General features: G+C 43.6%; 1 protein-coding gene across 1 annotated transcript in view; it reads left to right on the top strand.

The window, feature by feature from the left end:
* The first annotated feature begins 361 nt into the window (after positions 1–361).
* Positions 362–20,003, top strand: part of DRD4 (dopamine receptor D4) — a 39,384-nt gene continuing 19,742 nt past the window's right edge. The window contains exon 1 of the mRNA XM_028735274.2: positions 362–1,151. Within this exon, the coding sequence (XP_028591107.1) occupies positions 894–1,151 (258 nt within the window). The 5' untranslated portion in view covers positions 362–893. The remainder of the gene's footprint in view (positions 1,152–20,003) is intronic.

Here is a 20,003-nt window from a genome sequence, read left to right as displayed (position 1 = left end):
GCAAAAACAGACATTCTCGGGACCTCCCGATTGTCTGGCAACGCCTCAGGTTCCCTGTGGCGACTTCGTGCCCTGAGAAACCTTCTAAGGAGCTGCACGTGCGAGCGCTCAAGCCAGGGTGCTGGCGGGTCTCTGGGCGGTCGGTGGCAGATTTTGGCGCGACGTCGCCTGGGACTCCTGCCAGGCGCTGCGAGGCGCAGGAACCACGGGTCTCCCGCTCCCCACTTGTGCCCGGATTGCGCCGCGCAGGGCGCTGCTGATTGGCCGTCGGCTCCTCGCGCGCGGCCCAGCCCGGCCTCCCCGTCAGAGCGCCCTCCCTCCGTCCAGTCAGCTCGCTTTCCTCGCCTCGAGGTGACCCACTTGTAGCTCGCGCCGGGGCAGCAGAGCTGGGCTCGAGCGGGAGAAAAAAGTGAGCGGGACTTGCAAGGGTCCGGCGCGTGCGTTGCGCGCGGACGCGTTTCCTCTTCTAGGCGCGCGGGAGGAAGCCTCGAGGACTTCTTCCTTCTTCCCGCCCGGCTGCTGGCGAGGGTCGAGCGGGAAAGAAAACTTCGGGAAAGGGGCCGCGCCGCGTCGGTGAGGCGAGAAGCAGAGCGCGCCGGCTGCTGAGAAGTCCCTCGCGAGCAGGGACCGGGCGGCGCCGAGCCTCGGCGTCTCTCTTGCCGCCTTTTGCTCGCCGGGATCGCTCCCCTGGCTCCCCGGCGATGGAGTGGGGCAGCCTGGGCGCTGGCTCCCGCCCAGGCAGCTCCGGGGCGAGGTGACTCTCTTTCGCCAGCCGAGCCCTGCCGTTTAGGGACCATGAGCCCGTGAAGCTCTTCGGCCTTGTAGCTCGTCAGGCGCAGAAGCGACCGTCGGCGGGACGCGGGTGCTAAGTGAAAGGGCGGCGAGCGGGAGCCATGGGGGCCAACAGCACCCCCGCCTTCAATGCCACCGACGCCTGCCCCACTCCCGAAGAGGAGCCGGACTACAACTTCGCCGCGCTGGTCTTCGGCGTCTTCCTCATCCTCTTCATCATCAGCGGGAATTTGCTGGTGTGCCTCAGCGTGTGCACCGAGAAAGCGCTGAAGACCACCACCAACTACTTCATCGTCAGCTTGGCCGTGGCAGACCTGCTCCTGGCCATCCTCGTGTTACCTCTCTACGTCTTCTCAGAGGTAAAGTCCATCGCCTTTTCCTCTCGCCTCGCTTTCCTCTTTCCCCCTCGCGAAGGTAATTTCCCATGCAACCTTTATTTGAAGGGGTGGGAGCAGGCACCACCTATGTTAATAAATATCCCTTATTTTGAAGCACGACTATATATACTTCAGAAGGTGAGGTGCAACGAGTGGCCAGGACTTTAAAGAGAGTTGTGCAGCAGGAGGGGATTTCAAGGTAGGTGCAGTTTGCTGCGTCCTAGTGTTGCCCAAGGAGGAGAAAAGCAGGACCTGTTGGAATTTCTCTTTCCCACAACTCTCCAAAAGGTCCCCAAATCCTTGTCGACTATTGCAGATTTGAATGCCGCAGGGCAGCCTTTGCAGGAGAGCTTGTGGTGCCTTGTGGGCATGTTTGGGATCCTGTAATGGAAAGCCTGTGAAATGTTGCTTCAGTGCTTAGACCTTGCACATAGTTGTCAGGGACTTGCTGTGGGACTTCATGGAGTCTGGGGGTGCTGTGCTGTCTAGGTGAGCCTGCAGGGCTAACTGGGAGCAGAGAGCACACATCTACATTGCAATCTTTGTAGCTGCTGTGCGGACAGTGTCTCTTGCATGAGCCTGCAAGAGACGGTGAGGCAGGCAGAGCATCAGCACAGACTGAGCCTGTACCTTCTGTACTTTCTGTCTAGTGGTTGAGAAAGACCCGTGCAAATGTGTTCAGACCAGAACAGATGCCGCAGTTCTGTGGTGCCCTAATTTCTTTGAAGTTTTCTGCTAACGGTATGATTGTTGGCACTTCAGTATGTAATGCTAGGTGGATAAAGGCATATTACACAGCCACAGGTCTGGGCGTTGGTTGAATATTGTCAGGACTATGGTGATACAGGAGCAATGGCCTATTGATGATGGTGGGTTGTTTTACTATGTCATCTGTGGGTATATACCGTGTTTCTCCGTATATAAGACTAGGTTTCCCCCCTAAAAAATAATGTCCAAAATTTGGGGGCATCTTATACACGGGGGCCATCTCCCTCCATTTTCTTAAATCAGAGTCCCGAAAAATAGGGGGCGCCTTATACATGGGGGTGTCTTATAGACAGGAAAATACGGTAGTTCTTCTTTGTGACAGTAGTGTTTGGGTTTTTTAACATATGAGGAGTGGAGGTATGTAAGTAGGGGATTTCTCCAAACTATTCAGTATGTCTGTTATAGAAGTGGTATTTGTGCTTAGATCTCTTTGGTCCAAGTCCGACATTTCCTCAATACTGACTAAATAGCTAATTTGCAACAATTTTACCATAGAATCTGATGCTAAAGTTGCAAGTGTCTTCATAACCTGGGGAAATTAGCTAGGAAATAAAACGAAATGTGTTTTCTATCCAAGTTTCAGCACCATGGGGCATTATGGATTTATGTAGCATAAACACTGTTACATAGTCATGGTTTGAAACTAAACATAAGGTTACTCCTGAAGAAGTTCAACCTAGGTTCTAGGACATTTGCTAAGGAATGCAGCCTAAACTTTTGTGGTTTTGGGTAGTTTGCAAGCAGTGTGTGGACAGTGGTTGCAGCTAGGGCCGGATCTTAGGGCTGAAGCTCAGGGCTCCTCAGCCAAGGTTGCTCACTGAGGAACACCCAGAGAGTGACAGGTGGGGTGGCAATGGCACTGGGATTTCTACCGGCGTGCTAGAGCCAACCGGGGGTGATGGTCATTGTTGCAACATCTTTCCTATTTCCTTCCTCTTTTATTAAACAAAATATGTACTTGGGACCAGACAGGCAGACACATACTTAGTCATTTTATTGTTTTTACTTCAAGAAATATATTATCTCTTTCTACAAAAACGTGCTGCTTATTTTCATGCAAACACCTTTACCATCAGGGCAGCACAAATGAGCTCCATTTTGTTCCTGCAGTCACAGCGGGGTTATGATTTAAATGAGTTCAAAATGTGAAACTAATCAGGGTTGGCAAACTGTTTTTTGTTTGCTTTTTGTCCTAACGTGTCAGGAATGTACAATCAGCTTTACAGCATGGAATGGCAGAGGAGGGCAAGTAGAGAAGTATTACCAGATGATGTAATATACACAGCCACCTTTTTTGGGGGGGGGGGGAGGTGGGTGCCTATAAGACCATTAAGTCAAGGATCTAAACTTATCTAGCTTTGCCACTCTGTGCTGATCTCATGCAAAACATTTGGAAAATCAGAAGTTGAGATAAACGAGAGCACTGTTAGTGCTAGTTAAGTGAGCTAACTGATACATGGGAGATTTACAGTGTCCAGGTGGATCTCAGATAAGCCCAAATGGCAGATGAAGCAGAAATTCAAGTGCTTCTTGCAGATTTGGAAAGCAAATTGTTCCAGAGCTGAACATTTGTTTAGCTTTGGTTTCTTTGTCATTGAAAATTTGTGTGGCATCTGAGGAAGATAAAACTCATGGGCAGCTTGAATTAGGGTGATTTGCCTTGCTGTTTGCTAGAGGTTATTTTGTGGGGCATTGATATGTGTGCATGCATGCCTGCTACAGGTCTCTGTTTTACAGCATAACCAAGAATTAATGTTCAAAGTAGGTGTGCCATTCCCTCTTAGATCTGATTCAAAGTCATTTGGAGTTAATGGAAGTCTTGTGAGGCAGAGGTGTGAGAGGAGCTAAATGTGGAGTAGATTGAATGTCAGAAATATGTATTAGAATATGAATTAGAAACAGTGATGCGACACATACCACACCCTATTATTATCCATTATCTTAGCAGGCTGTTATTAGATGAAAAAAGCACTTATGTTTCCAAGGGTACCTCTAATTTAAAGAAGAAAAGAAGCCTTTTGAGCTAAAACATTATTCCCATTTACATGCAAGTGAATGCAGCTTTTGGGTAATGCTTGCTTGGCTCCTGATCTCATAAAGGTAAAGGTACCCCTGCCCGTACGGGCCAGTCTTGCCAGACTCTAGGGTTGTGCGCTCATCTCACTCTATAGGCCGGGAGCCAGCACTGTCCGCAGACACTTCCGGGTCACGTGGCCAGCGTGACAAGCTGCATCTGGCGAAACGCCGTTTACCTTCCCGCTGGTAAGCGGTCCCTATTTATCTACTTGCACCCGGGGGTGCTTTCGAACTGCTAGGTTGGCAGGCGCTGGGACCGAACGGCGGGAGCACACCCCACCGTGGGGATTCGAACCGCCGACCATGCGATCGGCAAGTCCTAGGCACTGAGGTTTTACCCACAGCGCCACCCACGTCCCTGATCTCATAGTCCATTGAAATAAACTGGAAAATAATATCCACCAGCTTTTGATCCTCGTGTATCTCAGCACACAAGTCTGTATTTAGCTCTCTATTCTGTTGCATGTGCAGTTCTTAAAGACTCATACTGATTTTCTCTGCAAATTGTCTAATATTTTTCAGTTTCAAATAATGAAACAGTGGTTAGAGGAACACATCATTGAGTCCTTGGTTCTGTTGTATCTCTGACCCTTTGAGATACTTTATCCTCTTTCCATTTGCAAAATGTTGGTGACAATATGGTTTCAGCAAAGTTTGAAGTAGTAACATCCATGAAACCTGTGATGTGCAAGGAGGGTAGGGAGTTATTTTGACTGATTATATACAGAATGCAAAACCTGTATCAACTAGCCATTATAGGACTCGGCGAATTGCTGAGAAAGATTTTGAAGAGCGGTATCTTCTAGCATGTGAATCCTGAAACATTGATATTCAAAAGTTACCAGGAAAGCATGACTTACATAAAAGAGAGGTGCTCAATGGAATTTCCCAAACATCCCAGGGCAAATAGATATGCAGCAGTCAGTGGTGCTCAAAATCTATGAACACAGGTAGAGCACAGGGTTAGAAGACCCACACATGTATGCATCACATAAAATCCAGAGCAAGAGGCAGGCAGGATTTCTGAATGTTTTATGAGATTAGTATGACTTAGAAGTAGAGAGTCGGCAGCAGAAGAAGGCCTGGAAAAGATGGGAGTGTTTGGATGATTTGGGAACTGTGGCACTGCAGGGAAGTGTTGGAGCAAACATGCACGACTCATAACCTGTAAGGCTGAATGTAGCCAACTACCCATCTATTGTTGCATCCAAGGTACTTGACAGGCTCCCTGTTTTCACATTTCTGGGCAGGTAGCACCTCAAAAAAAAAAAAAAAGGTTTAATTTGTTGCTGGTAGTTAAAGGCTACACAGGCCTGTACTAGGAGATATACAACGTCATAGCATATACAACACATGGTAAAGGAAGAGGAGTTGTAGTGGCTTTTCTTCTTTTGCCTCCAGAGCGTAGCTGTTTTCTGCTGAATTGGCAGGTGTTCATATTCCAACAAGAGCATAAAACCCTGGCGAAGACATGTATGGAAGTACAGTACATACATTTCCAAAATTTGTGTGTGTGATGTGATGTGAAGCTGTTTAGAAAGCTAGAGATATCTCCCTGTCCTACTGAAGTGTGAGGATTGCCCACCTCATTCAGGGTAGGCCAATATTGATGTAACGACCCATGTGTTCCTTGAAAACGGTGTTTCTTGTGCCCATTAAGGACACAACATGTCTGTACAATGAAGGTTCTCCACAAGCTGCAGCACAGTGAACAGAAATGTGCCTCCCTGTGATAGGCAGAACTCGCCTTGCCCAACTGATAGGGAAAGGCAAAATAGCCAGGGAAAAGAGGGATGCATGCGTTGCAAATAAACTTTGGTATGCAGTGACAACACACATAGGTTTTTGGCCATGTTCCTCAATCTCTTTGCTGCCTTAATCTGACAGATTTAGTTTAATTGCTCCAAGAAAAATTATGAGCTGCATTTTTGGGGCATTTATGACCCTTATGACCCTTTTTAAGGGGGGGGTTCTTACCTTTGCTTTGTCCTTTAGACATATGCCACTGTGACTTCTTCAGTCAAGTGATGCTTGAAAGCAGTCATCCTTCCCCTTCTTTGGGCTTTTCACCACGTAGCAATATTTCCAGCAATTGTATCATAGCTTTTAATGATTATTTTAAGGTGAATAATTTGTTGGTGACAAGTTTAGCTCACTGAAAATCTAACGAAGGTTGGTGATCAGATTCCGGTATTGCTCTTGTTTAAAAATGAGCCTAATTAGTTTATTATGATGGTGCCAATCATCCCATGGTAGAAATAAATTTGGTGCCTCAGATGGAAAATACAAAAGATGTCTTATGGAAGGAAAAACTACAATAATTTCAATAAATGATCATTTATAGATGGGGAGGGGAAGGGATGTCACTTCGATGCTGCTAATGCAGTGCTTTGACTTCACCCCCAGAGGCACGCTCCATTGTCTCTCGACGGATGCCAACCAACCATAGCTGGGAGTTAGAGGCTGTGGCCTCCAGATGTTGTTGGATTACAAATCAGTCTCCATCATCCCTGACTGTAGGTCATGTTGGCTAGGGCTGATGAGAGCTGGAGCCCAACAACATCTGGAAGGCCAAAGGTTAGACACCCCTTTTGTAGGGGGAAGAGGGGACGGCAAACATTGGTTGTGCTAGCTGCCTTCCCCTTGCACAACTATTAGGTGCAACAGCTTCCTCACTTGTACAATATTTGAAGTTGAACAGTTAGATATAATGATACATATTTTGACCACTTCAGGGTGATATTAGCCTTTTTTAACCCTCCCTTTCTCAGTTGCTCCCAAAGTGTACCAGATTCTGCTTTGTGGACTGCAAAAAAGCTACAGTATGGTAATTCGCACAGTCCTCAGCAATTGGATCATGCTGCACTGATAGCATATCAGAAGAATAAGCTTTAACGCAGTAGTTTGGTTTTTTTAAAATCTAGCAATGGGAACATAAAAATGGAAGCACCCCATATTTGGAAGTAGAAGCAGTTGTTAAATGCTTATAATTTGAGCATAATGAGAGCATTTCACCAGAGGCGAAGGAGTGAACAAACAGGAGATGGAGATCTGTAGTTGTAAGATGCATAAATCATTAGATTGATTTGAACATCTGGGTATAATGTCAAGATCTTGAATTATTTTTATGTGCCTTCTGGAGCTAGTGCTGATGTAACACTGTGCAGTCACTTTACCACATTCAAGTCTGGGAAAGGTCTTCAGAGTAACATGCTTTTTAGCTTCCCCCCTCCCCTCCCCACCCCAATCCCTTCACAGCTCATCACTAGCAGGGATTCTCTTTCCCTTGCCCCACTGGCCATAACTAGAGTTAAGGATCTCATTGGCACCAGATTTTTTCATGGCTAGCAATAACTAGGTTTCCTTGCAATCCGGATATACTGACTAGCTTTAAATCCTGGTAAAAGGTTACTCTGGTTAGTGCTAACCACAGTTAGTTCTGGTGCTTTTAAGTCCATGGGGAGTAGAAATTTGTGCAAGACAGTCTAACCATCCCTACAACAAGGGGTAGTGATCCCATAGTCAACTCCATGGTTACTGGTGTTAGTCTACACCAGACCCCAGCTCTTAAGGAATTTTTCCTTCCTCTCACCTGTGAGATCTAAAATTATAGACCTCACACAGCAACATCACCTTTGTTTTGATGTATGTGTTTCTTTATATATCATGCCAGGAGCAGGGACTCTATAAGAATTACACAGTGCCTCTAGGGTTGCAATCAGACCAGAAGGGTTGTCAGCTCTGCCGATATCCCTGTAGTCTCTTTTATTTCCTCCTGTCAAGAGCACACAAATTCTGCTATAAACCATTTGGAGTCGTTAGAGCACTGTGGGGTGATTTCCTCTCTCCATTAAGATCCTAGTAGCCCTTTCTATCATCTCCAGTGTGGATTCTATTAGTTTTGGATGAAAGGTGATGCCAGCAGGCAGTCAATTCAATATTAAAGCTTTTGCTGGGCTGTTGCTGCCTATTCAGTCAAACCAGGGTTAACCACTTAGCTACTTATTTTAATACAATTCATTAGGAAAGAAGAGTGAATCACCAGTGGTTGGCTAAGCGATTCCCCTCTTTTGGGGGGGGGGGTTGGTGCATTTTGCTTGCTGGGAGGGGACACAATAACACTCTTTAACAAGTGAAGGTTGATTTGTTATTCAACAAGGAAAGTCTCATCAGCCTAATGGTGGGCTTTCTTGTTCCCAATTCTACAGAAAACAGTATCATGTTTAGTCTTATTTCTTTTCTTCTTTTTAATTTACTCAGCATGCAATATATTTGTTATATTAGGCTGTATATAATAAGGCAGTCACATTCTGTTGAATAGAAATCCTTACCAATTGTGAAGTGCATCTCCTTTGACTTCATAGGTGTCTTTATCTTACGAAATCTAGCAATGACACAAACAGAGACCAAGAGGTCATTGATGCCAACTGAGGAAACACTGGGCCTGAACACACACCACCATTTCTCTCAAGTTTCTGAGTCTAGACCCCCACAGTTCATAGCTGCCCCCATCCTAGCTTAGTTTCATCAAGGAACTGATAAACTTGTGTCCAAGAGCTAGTGTGTTAACATAGGCAACATCCCTGGTAGAGATGACAGAATGTTGGACTTTGGAGTAGATGCCCCACTAAGGTTTTGTGTACGCCACAGCAAGAGGTCAGAGCTGGAGAAGTATAGTCTGACTCAACAATTGTTTTGCTTATTTGTGTTAGGTTGTCAAGTTAGATTTTTTTCATTGCGCTTTAATATTGTGTTCAGAAGCTGTTTTATGGCTATTTTATTTTACTTTATTTCTGTGTATGTTTACATAATGAGTACAATTTGCAGTGTGTTTGTGTTTGAATGGTCCTGACTTTTTCTATGTTGTCTTAGTGCTCAATAATCATTTCTGTTTTTGATGTTCTCTGTGGAACATGTAATCTGCTCCTTGTCCTCTGTCCAGGGTCCTGAAACAGCTCTCACTTGCTTCCCTTGCTGAAGTGCACCCTCCTGGCTCACCTGTAGATTTGGGGAGAGGGTGGCGCTGTGGTTTAGACCACGGCACCTCTTGGGCCTGCTGATCAGAAGGTCAACAGTTTGAATCCGCGCAACGGGGTAAGCTTCCGTTGGTCTATCCCAGCTTCTGCCAACCTAGCAGTTCAAAAGCATACCAGTGCAAGTAGATAAATAGGTACCACTGTGGTGGGAAGGTAAGCTGTCTGTGGACAAACGCCGGCTCCCTTGGCCTGAAGCGAGATGTGCGCCGCACCTCATAGTCACCTTTGACAGGACTCAACCATCCAGGGGTCCTTTATCTGTTTTACCTACCTGCTTTATCATGATAGGACAATAGGATGTACCCAAAATAATATCAGGTGTGTTTGCATAAGGGCAATCAAAATTTGATACAGGGTATTGTCCTTTTTAAAATTAACTTCCAGTTTTGGGGTTGTGGCCCTCCCCCAATGCTTGTACTGTACAGGAAAAAAATAATTTTGAGGAGTGCAGTTTGCAACCCTCTGTATGCAAACTTTCTCTTACAAAGGGAGCACGGTTGCATCAAAGTTGATAAATGAGGAATTTATCAGTCTCTTATGTTCTGGTGCCCTTCATAGTCAGGGGTGAGGAAGCTCTGGCCCTTCAGATGCTGTTGAACTACAACTGCCATCTGCCACAGCCAGCATAGACAGATGTCAGGAATTATGGGAGATGTAGCCTAGCAAGCTCTGGAGGGCCACAGGTTCCCAATCCATTCCCTCAGTTATTTCCCAGTATCTCAACAGGTTTGCAGCTTATCAGATTTGCTATAGACCATTCCTCCTCTTTCCATCAGTTAACTGTGCCAGACCTGAGTTCCTTAAGGGATGTGAAGCTTTCCAAGTGCCTGCAACAAGCCTTTTTGCCACTGACATTGCTCTAAAACTGAACAAGCTTTGTGACATCATACCACTGGTAGGTGTCCTAGTATGAAGCATCGGAAGCCAAAATTATACATTATACCCAATGTGACATTTTTAAATACCTGCAAACTTCATCCCCAAAGAGAAGGACAACTGTACCCTTCTAGAATGCATGTCTAAAACACATTCCAGGTGTGAATGTAATGCATATCTGAGTATATGCTGCTAGTGTCTCCGTGCATTACTCTGGCATCTTAAAAGAAGGGTGGCAAAATGCCATGGGGACTCATAAATTGATTATGCTCAAAAGGTTTTTAGTATCTCTCTGCCAGCTTCTGAATGGAGGGCAGAATCAGCATCTCCAAGACATCATAAGCCACACCTCTTCTACAAAAATGTATGGTACCCTAAGAGCTGAGAGCTAGTTTAAACAAAAAGGTTCAACTTGTACCTTCCAGTGAATCTATTTATCTGCTGTCCTGCTCTTCTGGACTGGCTTCAAAAGTCTGTTGAATGCTTGAAATGGCTACAGGCAATCTGTTGATCTGCCTTGAGAAGTTCTCACTAATACTCCCCCCATGTGCAAATCTTCCTCCAAACCTTTATAAAGGGTCAACTGAGGGTTCTTAACTGAGAGGTGACAGTAAGCCTTGCCAGCTGCTGACTCAGTGACTTCAGGCTTGTTTCAAACAAATCATAATGAACATTGACCATAGTTTGTCAATTCAGATAACATGACAATCTGATATGCAAAAGCTGCACCAGTGCAGAGGAGGAGGAGGAGGGTGTGAGTCCAAGGCTCACCTGGGCTTACCTAGGTAAGAGTTTTCTGAGTCCCAACTGTTTACCGGTGACAGTGAATGAGAAAAGTTCTTCCAGCACAAATTAGGCCATTGAATTGAAGAAAACTTGGGGAGGAAATGAGGAGTTTTGTGAGTGACAAAAACTGTGAGCTCAGTTCTGGCACTGAAAACAAATCCCTGGGCTGAGCATGTGTTCTAAGTTGTCTTGTTCCTTAATTCTAAGTGTATGCCTGGCTCCACAGTTGTTGTTTTTCACTTTTAGTTAAGTATGATGTACAAATGCAGCCATGTTATAGCATTCTGCAAGTCTTTATCTGCAAGAAAACTCACTTGATCGGCCCATTTCCTAACCCATAAGTGACCATGCTTTGAAGTAGATCTGCTAACTGCATTCGTATCAAATTTTATTGCATAAACATCTGTTTAAAAAGTCACTGAATGAAGAGAAAAGGAAATGTTTCTAACAGATTGCTTCATTCAGCATGGTTGAAGATAGTCCTTCAAAAATGACCTTTTTCCAAGTTACTTCTGAATATCTGTCATGACTGCTATCTACTAAAAACAGATACCTGGGACAATGTGTTTCTAAACCAATAGCTGCATATTCCTCTATCTCATTGCAGGCTCTAAACAAAGCTCTCATCAACTATTCTTATTACTTTTTATAAGAGGGAACCTTTTAAGGGCACGTAGTGCTCATTCATCATGTTGGACAAGATTTATCTCTGGAAAACCTAAATAAAGAATCGGCATGGTTCTCCTTTAGCCAATCCATTCACTTTCTCACTTAGTATGGGTTTTTCTATGTACAGAATTTTTAAAAATGAACTTATTTCCTGGAGATTAGGTACTTTTGGTGATATGTTCCATTACTGTTCATATAAATAACAAAGTTATATACATAAAGACAAAGTTACAGGAACCCAAGTGAAAATGAATGATATCATTAATAATAATTATAACAACATGAACAGCTATACATGTGGACATGTGTAGATATTTGTATATGGACTACAAAATTGCAAATACAAATTTTCTGCCACTTCCTTTAGTACATCCTTCAGCATACTGAACAGCATACAACAGCATACTGGTATAACTTACTCCTTGCCTGGGGCTCTAAATTTCTTCACTTTTGGATTACAGTCTTTTGAGCCACAGCTTTCAGATTGAACTCAAATGATTAAAAGTTCATAGAAGATTCAAAGAAGATTAATAGGAATAACACATTCCTGAAAGAAAGAGGCATTGAAAGGGATTTATGGCCACCGTCTACAAATGATTCTCCATTCTGCTTCTGAAGAAGTATGAAATGAGTTAACCATCCTAGTGTTCTCATTGGTTTATCAGCTGTATTGTTTGCAGAACGTCTTTGGTAAATAGTTGTCATGGCTTTGAGAATAGTCATGTTCTCTTACTTTTTGGTGCAACCATTTTTCTGACGATATGTGATGCACTTTCTGAAATTTCAAAGAGCCACATTTTTCAAAGCTTCTGCTTGTTTTCCTTGTGTCTCTCCCTCTCAGCACACATCTGAGAATCCATCAGTGCCATCTTTATTCATCTGCTTTCCTCAAACTTCCCTGAGTGGGGGGGGGGGATGCGCAGGGCAGCCTTTTCAGGTTTAAGATACTATATACACACTTGGTCTGATGACAGAAGGGAGAAGGACTCTTGTGCCAGTTGAGATCAAAAAGAGGTGGTATATACTAATCAACCATCTGAAATTAACAAGATTCAGTCACTAGACATCAAAATTTATAGGTGCATGCAGTTGTTTTATTTGCAAGACAACAGCTATAAGTTAGTTGCTCTCTTTAGTGGCATGGCCTAATTTTTATTATGACCTGAAATATCAGTCTTAATGAATTCTTTCACAGATACTTCATGTTCTCTCTGCTCCTAGGCTGCTCTTTTTTTTTTTTTAAGGGTGGGAAGGAAAGGTTTAGGAAAAGAAGATTTCTTTGTTTGTTGTCTGAGGAGAAAACTTTGCTGCTTGAGGATCGCCTCAGCATGTGGGGAATTGGGAAATACAATATGGGGCACATACCTCCTGGATATATAGTTCACTGTGTAATCCCAAGGTAGGCACATGACAGCAAGACGGTCAGCTTTAGGCATTGCCCATAGGAGCATGTGCTTCGGATGTTGGGAGGTAAATAAGTGTTTGGGGTCCTAAGAAACTAACTGGAGCTCCCTTACCCCTCTGCTAGAGAGAGAACACAAAACCCTGAAGCTGCCTATGACCAGGGCTAACCCAAGACATTTTGGTACTTGTGGCAAACTGCAAAATGGTGCCCCCCTCCCCATCAGGGAAGAAAGGGTGAGATCTGTATCAGGAACTAGTGGGGAATAAAGGTATTCATTGGGATCTGCTGCCCCTGTGGATCCTGCCACCCAAGGCAGTCAGCTCACCTCGCCTCATGGATGGGCCAGCCTTCCCTATGGCTGGTTTGCGTGAGTCTGGAAGATGCAGTAGAAGCAGAGAGGACTGGCTGCTTTTGGGCAAGGTGACAAAGATGAAATCTTCCAGCCAGCAATAGTGACATCCACAAACTGCATCAGGAGAACTATGATTTGGATTTGCATGATGTGGTATCAGAGATATCATATTCTAGGATTTGGGCTTGAATGGAAGAAAACACCAGTGTGGTAGATCTTCTTACCAAGAGGAAGCAAACACATTTAACTCAGCAATGGCTCTCTATGGATTCACAAAGAAGTCCCCCCCCCCCCAGTCCTACCTGGAGATGCTGACAACTGAACCTGCGACCTTTCTGCATGAAGGTTTGCTGTACTGTTGAGCTATGGCCCTTCCCTGAAGGTTTGTTGTATAAGAGTCTCATTGAGTGCCTTTCCCCAGAGAAATATTTGCTATAGCCTTCTAATCTTAGCCTCTGTACCATTGGTGCTTGTCATGGAAACACTGAAAACTCTGGCTGTGCAAAATAGAAGATAAAGAAGAGCTTCTGGTGGATCTCTTGCTCTGGAGCACTATTTAAAGGAGGCCTGGCAAATTTAAGATCTCTAAAGCTTTACACAGTGTACCTTGGCAAGCTAATCTCCAGCAACTCAGTATAATCAGGCAACAATTAACCTTGTGACCAGGCTGAAGCGGGTTTGGCCTCTGTTAATCCAGTTAGTCAAGCATTGAAGAGACGGCTGTGGCTTTGGTTAGCATGTAATACATTTAGTGCAATAAGCATAAAACAGTTTCTTGCCTGAAAGCCACAAAGACAACATGGAAAATGGGGATATGTGATATTTGGTAAAAGGAATCTAACTTTGCTTTGCTTTAGGTGTTTTTTTTTTGGGGGGGGGGGGTTGATGATGATGTTGATGAAAAGCCTGTTGGAAAGAATTAGTGTCCAAAAACTCAGACCAAGATTTTCAAAACTAACTGCTGTGTTCTGTATATCTGTCTCAGGCCTTTTAAATGTTCATCCCTTTCCCCCCCAGAATATACTTAGCACCATTTTCTGAATGAATGCAATCTGGAGCAATGTTGTCCAGTTTAGTTTGCATTTAAGACCTGTTGATATCAATGTGAACTTGGGTCAGTATCTGTGACTTGGCTTTGTATCTGTAATAATTGAACCCATTATAGGGATGTATATCTTGCGACTGAAAGAGGAATTTAGTGTACTGACACTGGGAATAAACTTCTGCCTTTGTTGGATCTTTGTTCAAACACCACAGATTGAGTAATGTGTACATTTGGTTTGCAGTGTGGCTGTTTCTGGTTCCTTGATACAAACAGTGACGAAATTAGAAATATACAAACCACCACCTTTCCTGTGCTTTCTGCATAATTACAACAGAGGTTTCTGAAGGCTGCTGTTAATTTTTCAGTTTGATCATAGAATCATAGAAGTGTAGAATTGGAAGGGACCCCAAGGGTCATCCCATCCAATCTCCTGCAATGCAGGAATCTTAACTAAAGCATCCACGACATATGGCTATCCAACCTCTGCTTAAAAACCTCCAAGGAAGAAGAGTCCTACACCTTCCAAGAAAGTTCTTCCTGATGTTTAGTCAGAATTTCTTTTCTTGTAACTTTAAGCCATTGGATTGTGGCCTAGCCTTCCGGAGCAGGAATAAACAATCTTGCTCCATCTTCCATGTGACAGTCCTTTAGACATTTGAAGATGGCTGTCACATTTCCTCTCAGTCTCCTCTTATCCAGGCCAGACATACCCAACTCCCTCAACCATTCCTCATAAGGCTTGGTTTCCAGACCCTTGATCATCTTGTTCACCCTCCTCTGCACACATTCCAGCCTTGTCAATATCCTTCTTTAACTGTAGTGCCCAGAACTGGACACAGTACTCCAGATGTGGTCTGACCAAGGCAGAATAGAGTGGTACTTTGACTTCCCTTGATCAGGACACTATACTTCTGTTGATGCAGCCTCGAAAAAGCTTAGTGTTTTTTTGCTGCTGTATCACATTGTTGATTCATGTTAAGCTTGTGGTCCACCAAGACCCCTGGTACTACTGGCAAACCAGGTGTCCCCGTCTTATATTTGTGCAGCTGGTTCTTCCTGCCAATTGTAGAACCTTAATATTTGTCCCTACTGAAAGTCATTTTGTTAGCTTGGGCCCAGTTCTGCAATCTGTTAAGGTCATATTGATTCCTGATTCTGTCTTCTGCAGCATTGGCTACCCCTCCCAGGTTGGCGTCATCTGCAAATTTGATTAGCACCCCGTCAATTCCTTCATTCAAGTACAGTGATTTATATAGATGTTGAACAACAACAGGCCCAGGACAGAACCCTGTGGCACCCCACTTGTCACGTTTTTCCAGGTTGATGAAGAATCATTAGTGAGCATTCTCCGGGTTTGGTCGGTCAACCAACTACAAATCCACCTCACAGTTACCTCGTCCAGTCCACATTTTACCACATTTTGCACTATGTGCAAAAAACAACAACCTGTATACGTACCAAAGCATAGATTTGGAACTGGAATTTATACCTGAAAACTAAGCTGTTCTCTATTGATCATGACAACTAATAAAATTAGGAGATCCTATCTCCTTATTTGCTTATTAAGAAGTATTTTGGGATTTATACTGACTGTAGTGTATAGAAATTAATGTTTGTCAGATTTTTAGATGATCATTGCAGACACAACATTTTGATAGGAAACTAAATCTGAACTCTTATCCTTAAGCTCTGATTAAAAATCTCCAAGCCTGCACTCACTATTATCCTATTATCACCATAATTATGGATTCTGACTTGAATAGTTAGTTTTATCAACCCATAGATATTAATCATACAGTTGCCATGGACTCATATTCTGAACAGGGAAGACTAAAAAAGGCAATGAACCAATTCAGCGCCGAACCAATTCCTGTGTTTTCTGTCTTAGGTAAGGGGCAAATGCTGTTAATTATCTTCCTGAGTGATGACATTACACAATGAACAGTTCCTCTAAAGAGGACTACCGGAGTGCTGTGAGTGTGTAAGTTAATTGTAACTTAAAATCAATTATCGGGAGAGAATTTCATCCAGTACCCTGAGAATGAGGCAGTGAGATCTGTGTATGCAAGGTCTAAAGTCACCCTGGAATAGTGCAGCATCAAGGAAATGTGCAGAAGAACAGCTTGAGTTAATGTATCATAAATGAATTGCTACCAGGCCATTCATTTGGGGCTACTTTTTAGTACTTCTTGCAGGAATGGATTAGTAATATGCCAAAATGTGCCATTAAAATCGGTTCAGCAGCTCACACAAAATGCTTGTCAGGTCCTCAATTATTGTTTCATTATTTCCTTCAGCTTTCCAGATAAAATTTATGAAAGCTTGCCCCCACCCACCTGCTAGTTCAGTGAGTGCATACTTTACTTTGAGAATCCAGGAAATGTGATGTGCCAGTCACAATGGTGCAAGGAAAAGAAAGCACACACTCAGGAGCACACGACCATCCTCTCTTATTGGAAGCAGCAAGGAACGTTTGACCAGTAGGTTAGAAAATGGGATAGTAAAGCTAGGAGCCAAATGGCTTCTGGGACCTGGGTTGTGGGCACCCAAACAGAATGCCTAGTTGCCACTGGGGGATGTGTGTGTGGCAAAACTTTCTATTTATTATTTTGATAAGCATGAACTAATACGCAATTCACGTAAGTGACACATTGTCAATATCACATTTTTAGCAGAAATTGTTAGTTTAATTTGGTGCATGCAAATTGGTACTGTACTTCAGTTTTCAAAACACTCTACTCTTTATTGTTAAACTCATTAACATATTGTCTATCCTTAACATATACTTTGAGGCTTCAAAGCACATACATTTCAGTAATTCTTGAGTGTCAGCCAAGTGCAAAAAATGGCACCCAGACTTTTTGAGGTACTCGCAAATCGAGAACCTTTAGGCGCAAAATGTGCCTGGCGCCCTGCTAATTTCAAACCCTGCTTTTGACTCACCACAAGTAGGAATTTAGCGTTTGGTTGCAGGTCTTTCCAGCCCCTCTTCTATGCTGATTGGAAAACGCCCTGAGGTGCTCCTGCAGCCCCCGCTGTCCTGCGCAGCTCTGGAAAAGTCATTTCCCTTCTTCTCCAGCGTGCTCAGTGACATATACCAGATGGTATATGCACACTAGTCTTCTAGCAGCAAGAAGTGTGAGACATCGTAGAGCTCATCTATGTATTTATTTACACAAAATGTACAGAAAAAGAATTATGGCGTCCTCTCTCATCAGCTCCGGGAGAGAACAGAACAGAAGTAAAAGCAAAAATACAGTCCAACAGTACCCACAACGGAAGAGAGATAAGTCTGTCTTCCATTCCCATGGTCTTCCCAGACAGGCATGTGAATTACACCAATCACATCTGCAGCATCAGGAGCATGAAATACTAACATCCATCTCTGTGGGTGGAGGAGGTGTTAGTGCAGGGAAAGGCTGTGGCTCAGTGTCAGCCTGGATAGTTCAATTGGTTAGAGCTTGGTGCTGATAACGCTAAGGTTGCAGGTTCAATCCCCCTATTGCATTGCAGGGGGGTTGGACTAGATGATCCTCAGGGTCCCTTCCAACTCTACGATTCTATGCTTTGTATCCAAAAGGTTCCAGGTTCAATCTCTTGCATCTCCAGGTAAGACTGGGAATGTTCCCTGTTTGAAACCCTGGAGAGCTGTTACCAGTCCATGAGCTGCATGCTCTCGTGTTCTAAAACAAGAGAAGCACTTTCATAGAGTCCTATAATGTGGTGTGGAATCCAGTAGCAAGAGCAGCACTTGCTGTGACTGTGGTTGGGAACCCGGTTCTTCCTCCTCAGATCCATCTTTCCATCCTTTCTCAGCTGGATAGGGGGTTATTTTGGATTATTGTGGATTAGGATGGACGTGCAATGGCTCAGTACTCCAGTACACAGCTCGACATTTATTTATTAAAAATGCACTTGAAACAAATGAAAGCAGTGTATAATAAGTGAAGATGATAATAAACGTCTGTAGAATTGACTGCTAAACATTAATGAGCAGCAGGACTCTGATGACTCTCTAATTGCCAGCATTAGGTAGGGACAAAACACTATTGAGGCATCTGTACCATCCTTATCACAGTTAAAAATGGGAAGTGTAATGCTGGTGGTCAACAAAAGAGGTTTAAAGACTGTCTCAAGGCAAATCTTTAAAAATGTAGCATAAACACTGACAACTGGGAAAGACTGGCCTTCGAGCGCTCCAGTTGGAGAACAGCCTCTACCAAAGGTGTCATGGGCTTTGAAGACACTCGAACTCAGGACGCAAGGGAGAAACATGCTAAGAGGAAGGCATGTTTCACAAATCCACACCGTGATCAACTCCCACGTGGAAACCAGTGTCCCTACTGTGGAAGGACTGTGGATCCAGAACTGGCCTCCACAGTCACTTAAGGACTCATTGTTAAAACCATGTTTATGGAAGACGATCGGACTCGGCTACGAGCGATCGCCAAAGAGATCACAGTTGTGTAAATTTGAAAATGCCCAAACATAATACAAACCCTCTACTCTTTTTTATTAACTGTCTGTTGGAATTTTCATTATACAAATAGCTTCAGATAGATTAGCAAACCCCATTATAACAGCATTTGTTGTTATTCCTTTCTATTTAACTTCGCCATTAATCAGTCCCTTGTCTTAACCCAGCATTTTCCTTCCAAATATTAGAAACAACAGAGAATATGAAGTGTGTGTAATGAACCATATCTGGCTGGCTGGAGGCTAAAGGTTGCCTAAAAGGAAAAGAGCAACCTGCATTTCCACTCCCTCACAACCGCCCTCCGTGATTTCCCAGTATCTGAGCAAGTTTGCAGTTTATTAGATTTGCTATAGACTATTCCTCCCCTTCCTATTAATAAGGGCTCATCCACACTCTGCTTGTCCCATGCCTAGAAAGCATAGGTCCTAGAGATTTTCTACTTGTCATGTGCTTTCTAGGTACACAAGTCTGAGAGATTTTCTCTTTTCCCCATCGTTTTCCCCAGGAAAACCCACTCTTTAGCATAGAATTGGAACAAATGCCAATCCATGGAAAACCTGGTTGACATTTGCTCTGATTCAGTGGTAAGGAATGAGTTTCCCCAGAAGGAAGTAGTGGGGCAGCTGGAAGTGTGGAGTGGGTGAGCCCTGAGTCAAATAACTGTGCCAGACTTGAGAGCATGAGGGATGTGAAGCATTCCAAGTGCCTATGACAAGCCTCTTTGCCACTAACATTGTTTTAAAAAATGAACAAGCAATATCAAAAGCAACATGATGGCCAGAAACAATAACAATGTGAAAAATTTTATGGAATAATTCAAAACATCAAAACTAACAAACTGAAGTCTCTGAAAGTCCTTAAATAAATCACGGTGCCAGACTTTACCCAGCGGAGAGCAAGATGTGAAGTTTTGTATAATCAGCAAATGTCCAATTCTGATGTCCGACTCTGAACTCTGCTGAACAGTGTTTCCGGATAACAACTACCGTTTCGTTGAATTCTTCATCAGCCAATTAGTTCAACACTCGTAATTAGAAAGATATGTAATTTTTCATTAACCAATCTTTTTTCGAATAGATATAATGAAAAATACTCTGGAACAGTGCTCATGTGATTACTGATTATTGCTGACTCATATTTTGCAACACAGGGGTTTGTTTGTTTACTTTAAAATGAACAAGCCTCGTGACACCATGCCACTGGCAGGTATCCTAGAATGAAGCACCTGAAGCCAAAATTATACGTTGTACCCATTTTAAATACCTGGAAGCTTCCTCTATCTATATCTTCCAGGGCATATATCTAAGGCACACTCCTGGTGTGACTGTAATGCAGAGCTGAGTA

This window comes from Podarcis muralis, chromosome 1 (genome assembly GCF_964188315.1).
Source record: "Podarcis muralis chromosome 1, rPodMur119.hap1.1, whole genome shotgun sequence".
In the NCBI taxonomy this organism is placed as follows: Eukaryota; Metazoa; Chordata; class Lepidosauria; order Squamata; family Lacertidae; genus Podarcis; species Podarcis muralis.
Note: the sequence above shows the minus strand (reverse complement) of the source record. Positions and strands in the feature narration are given on the sequence as shown.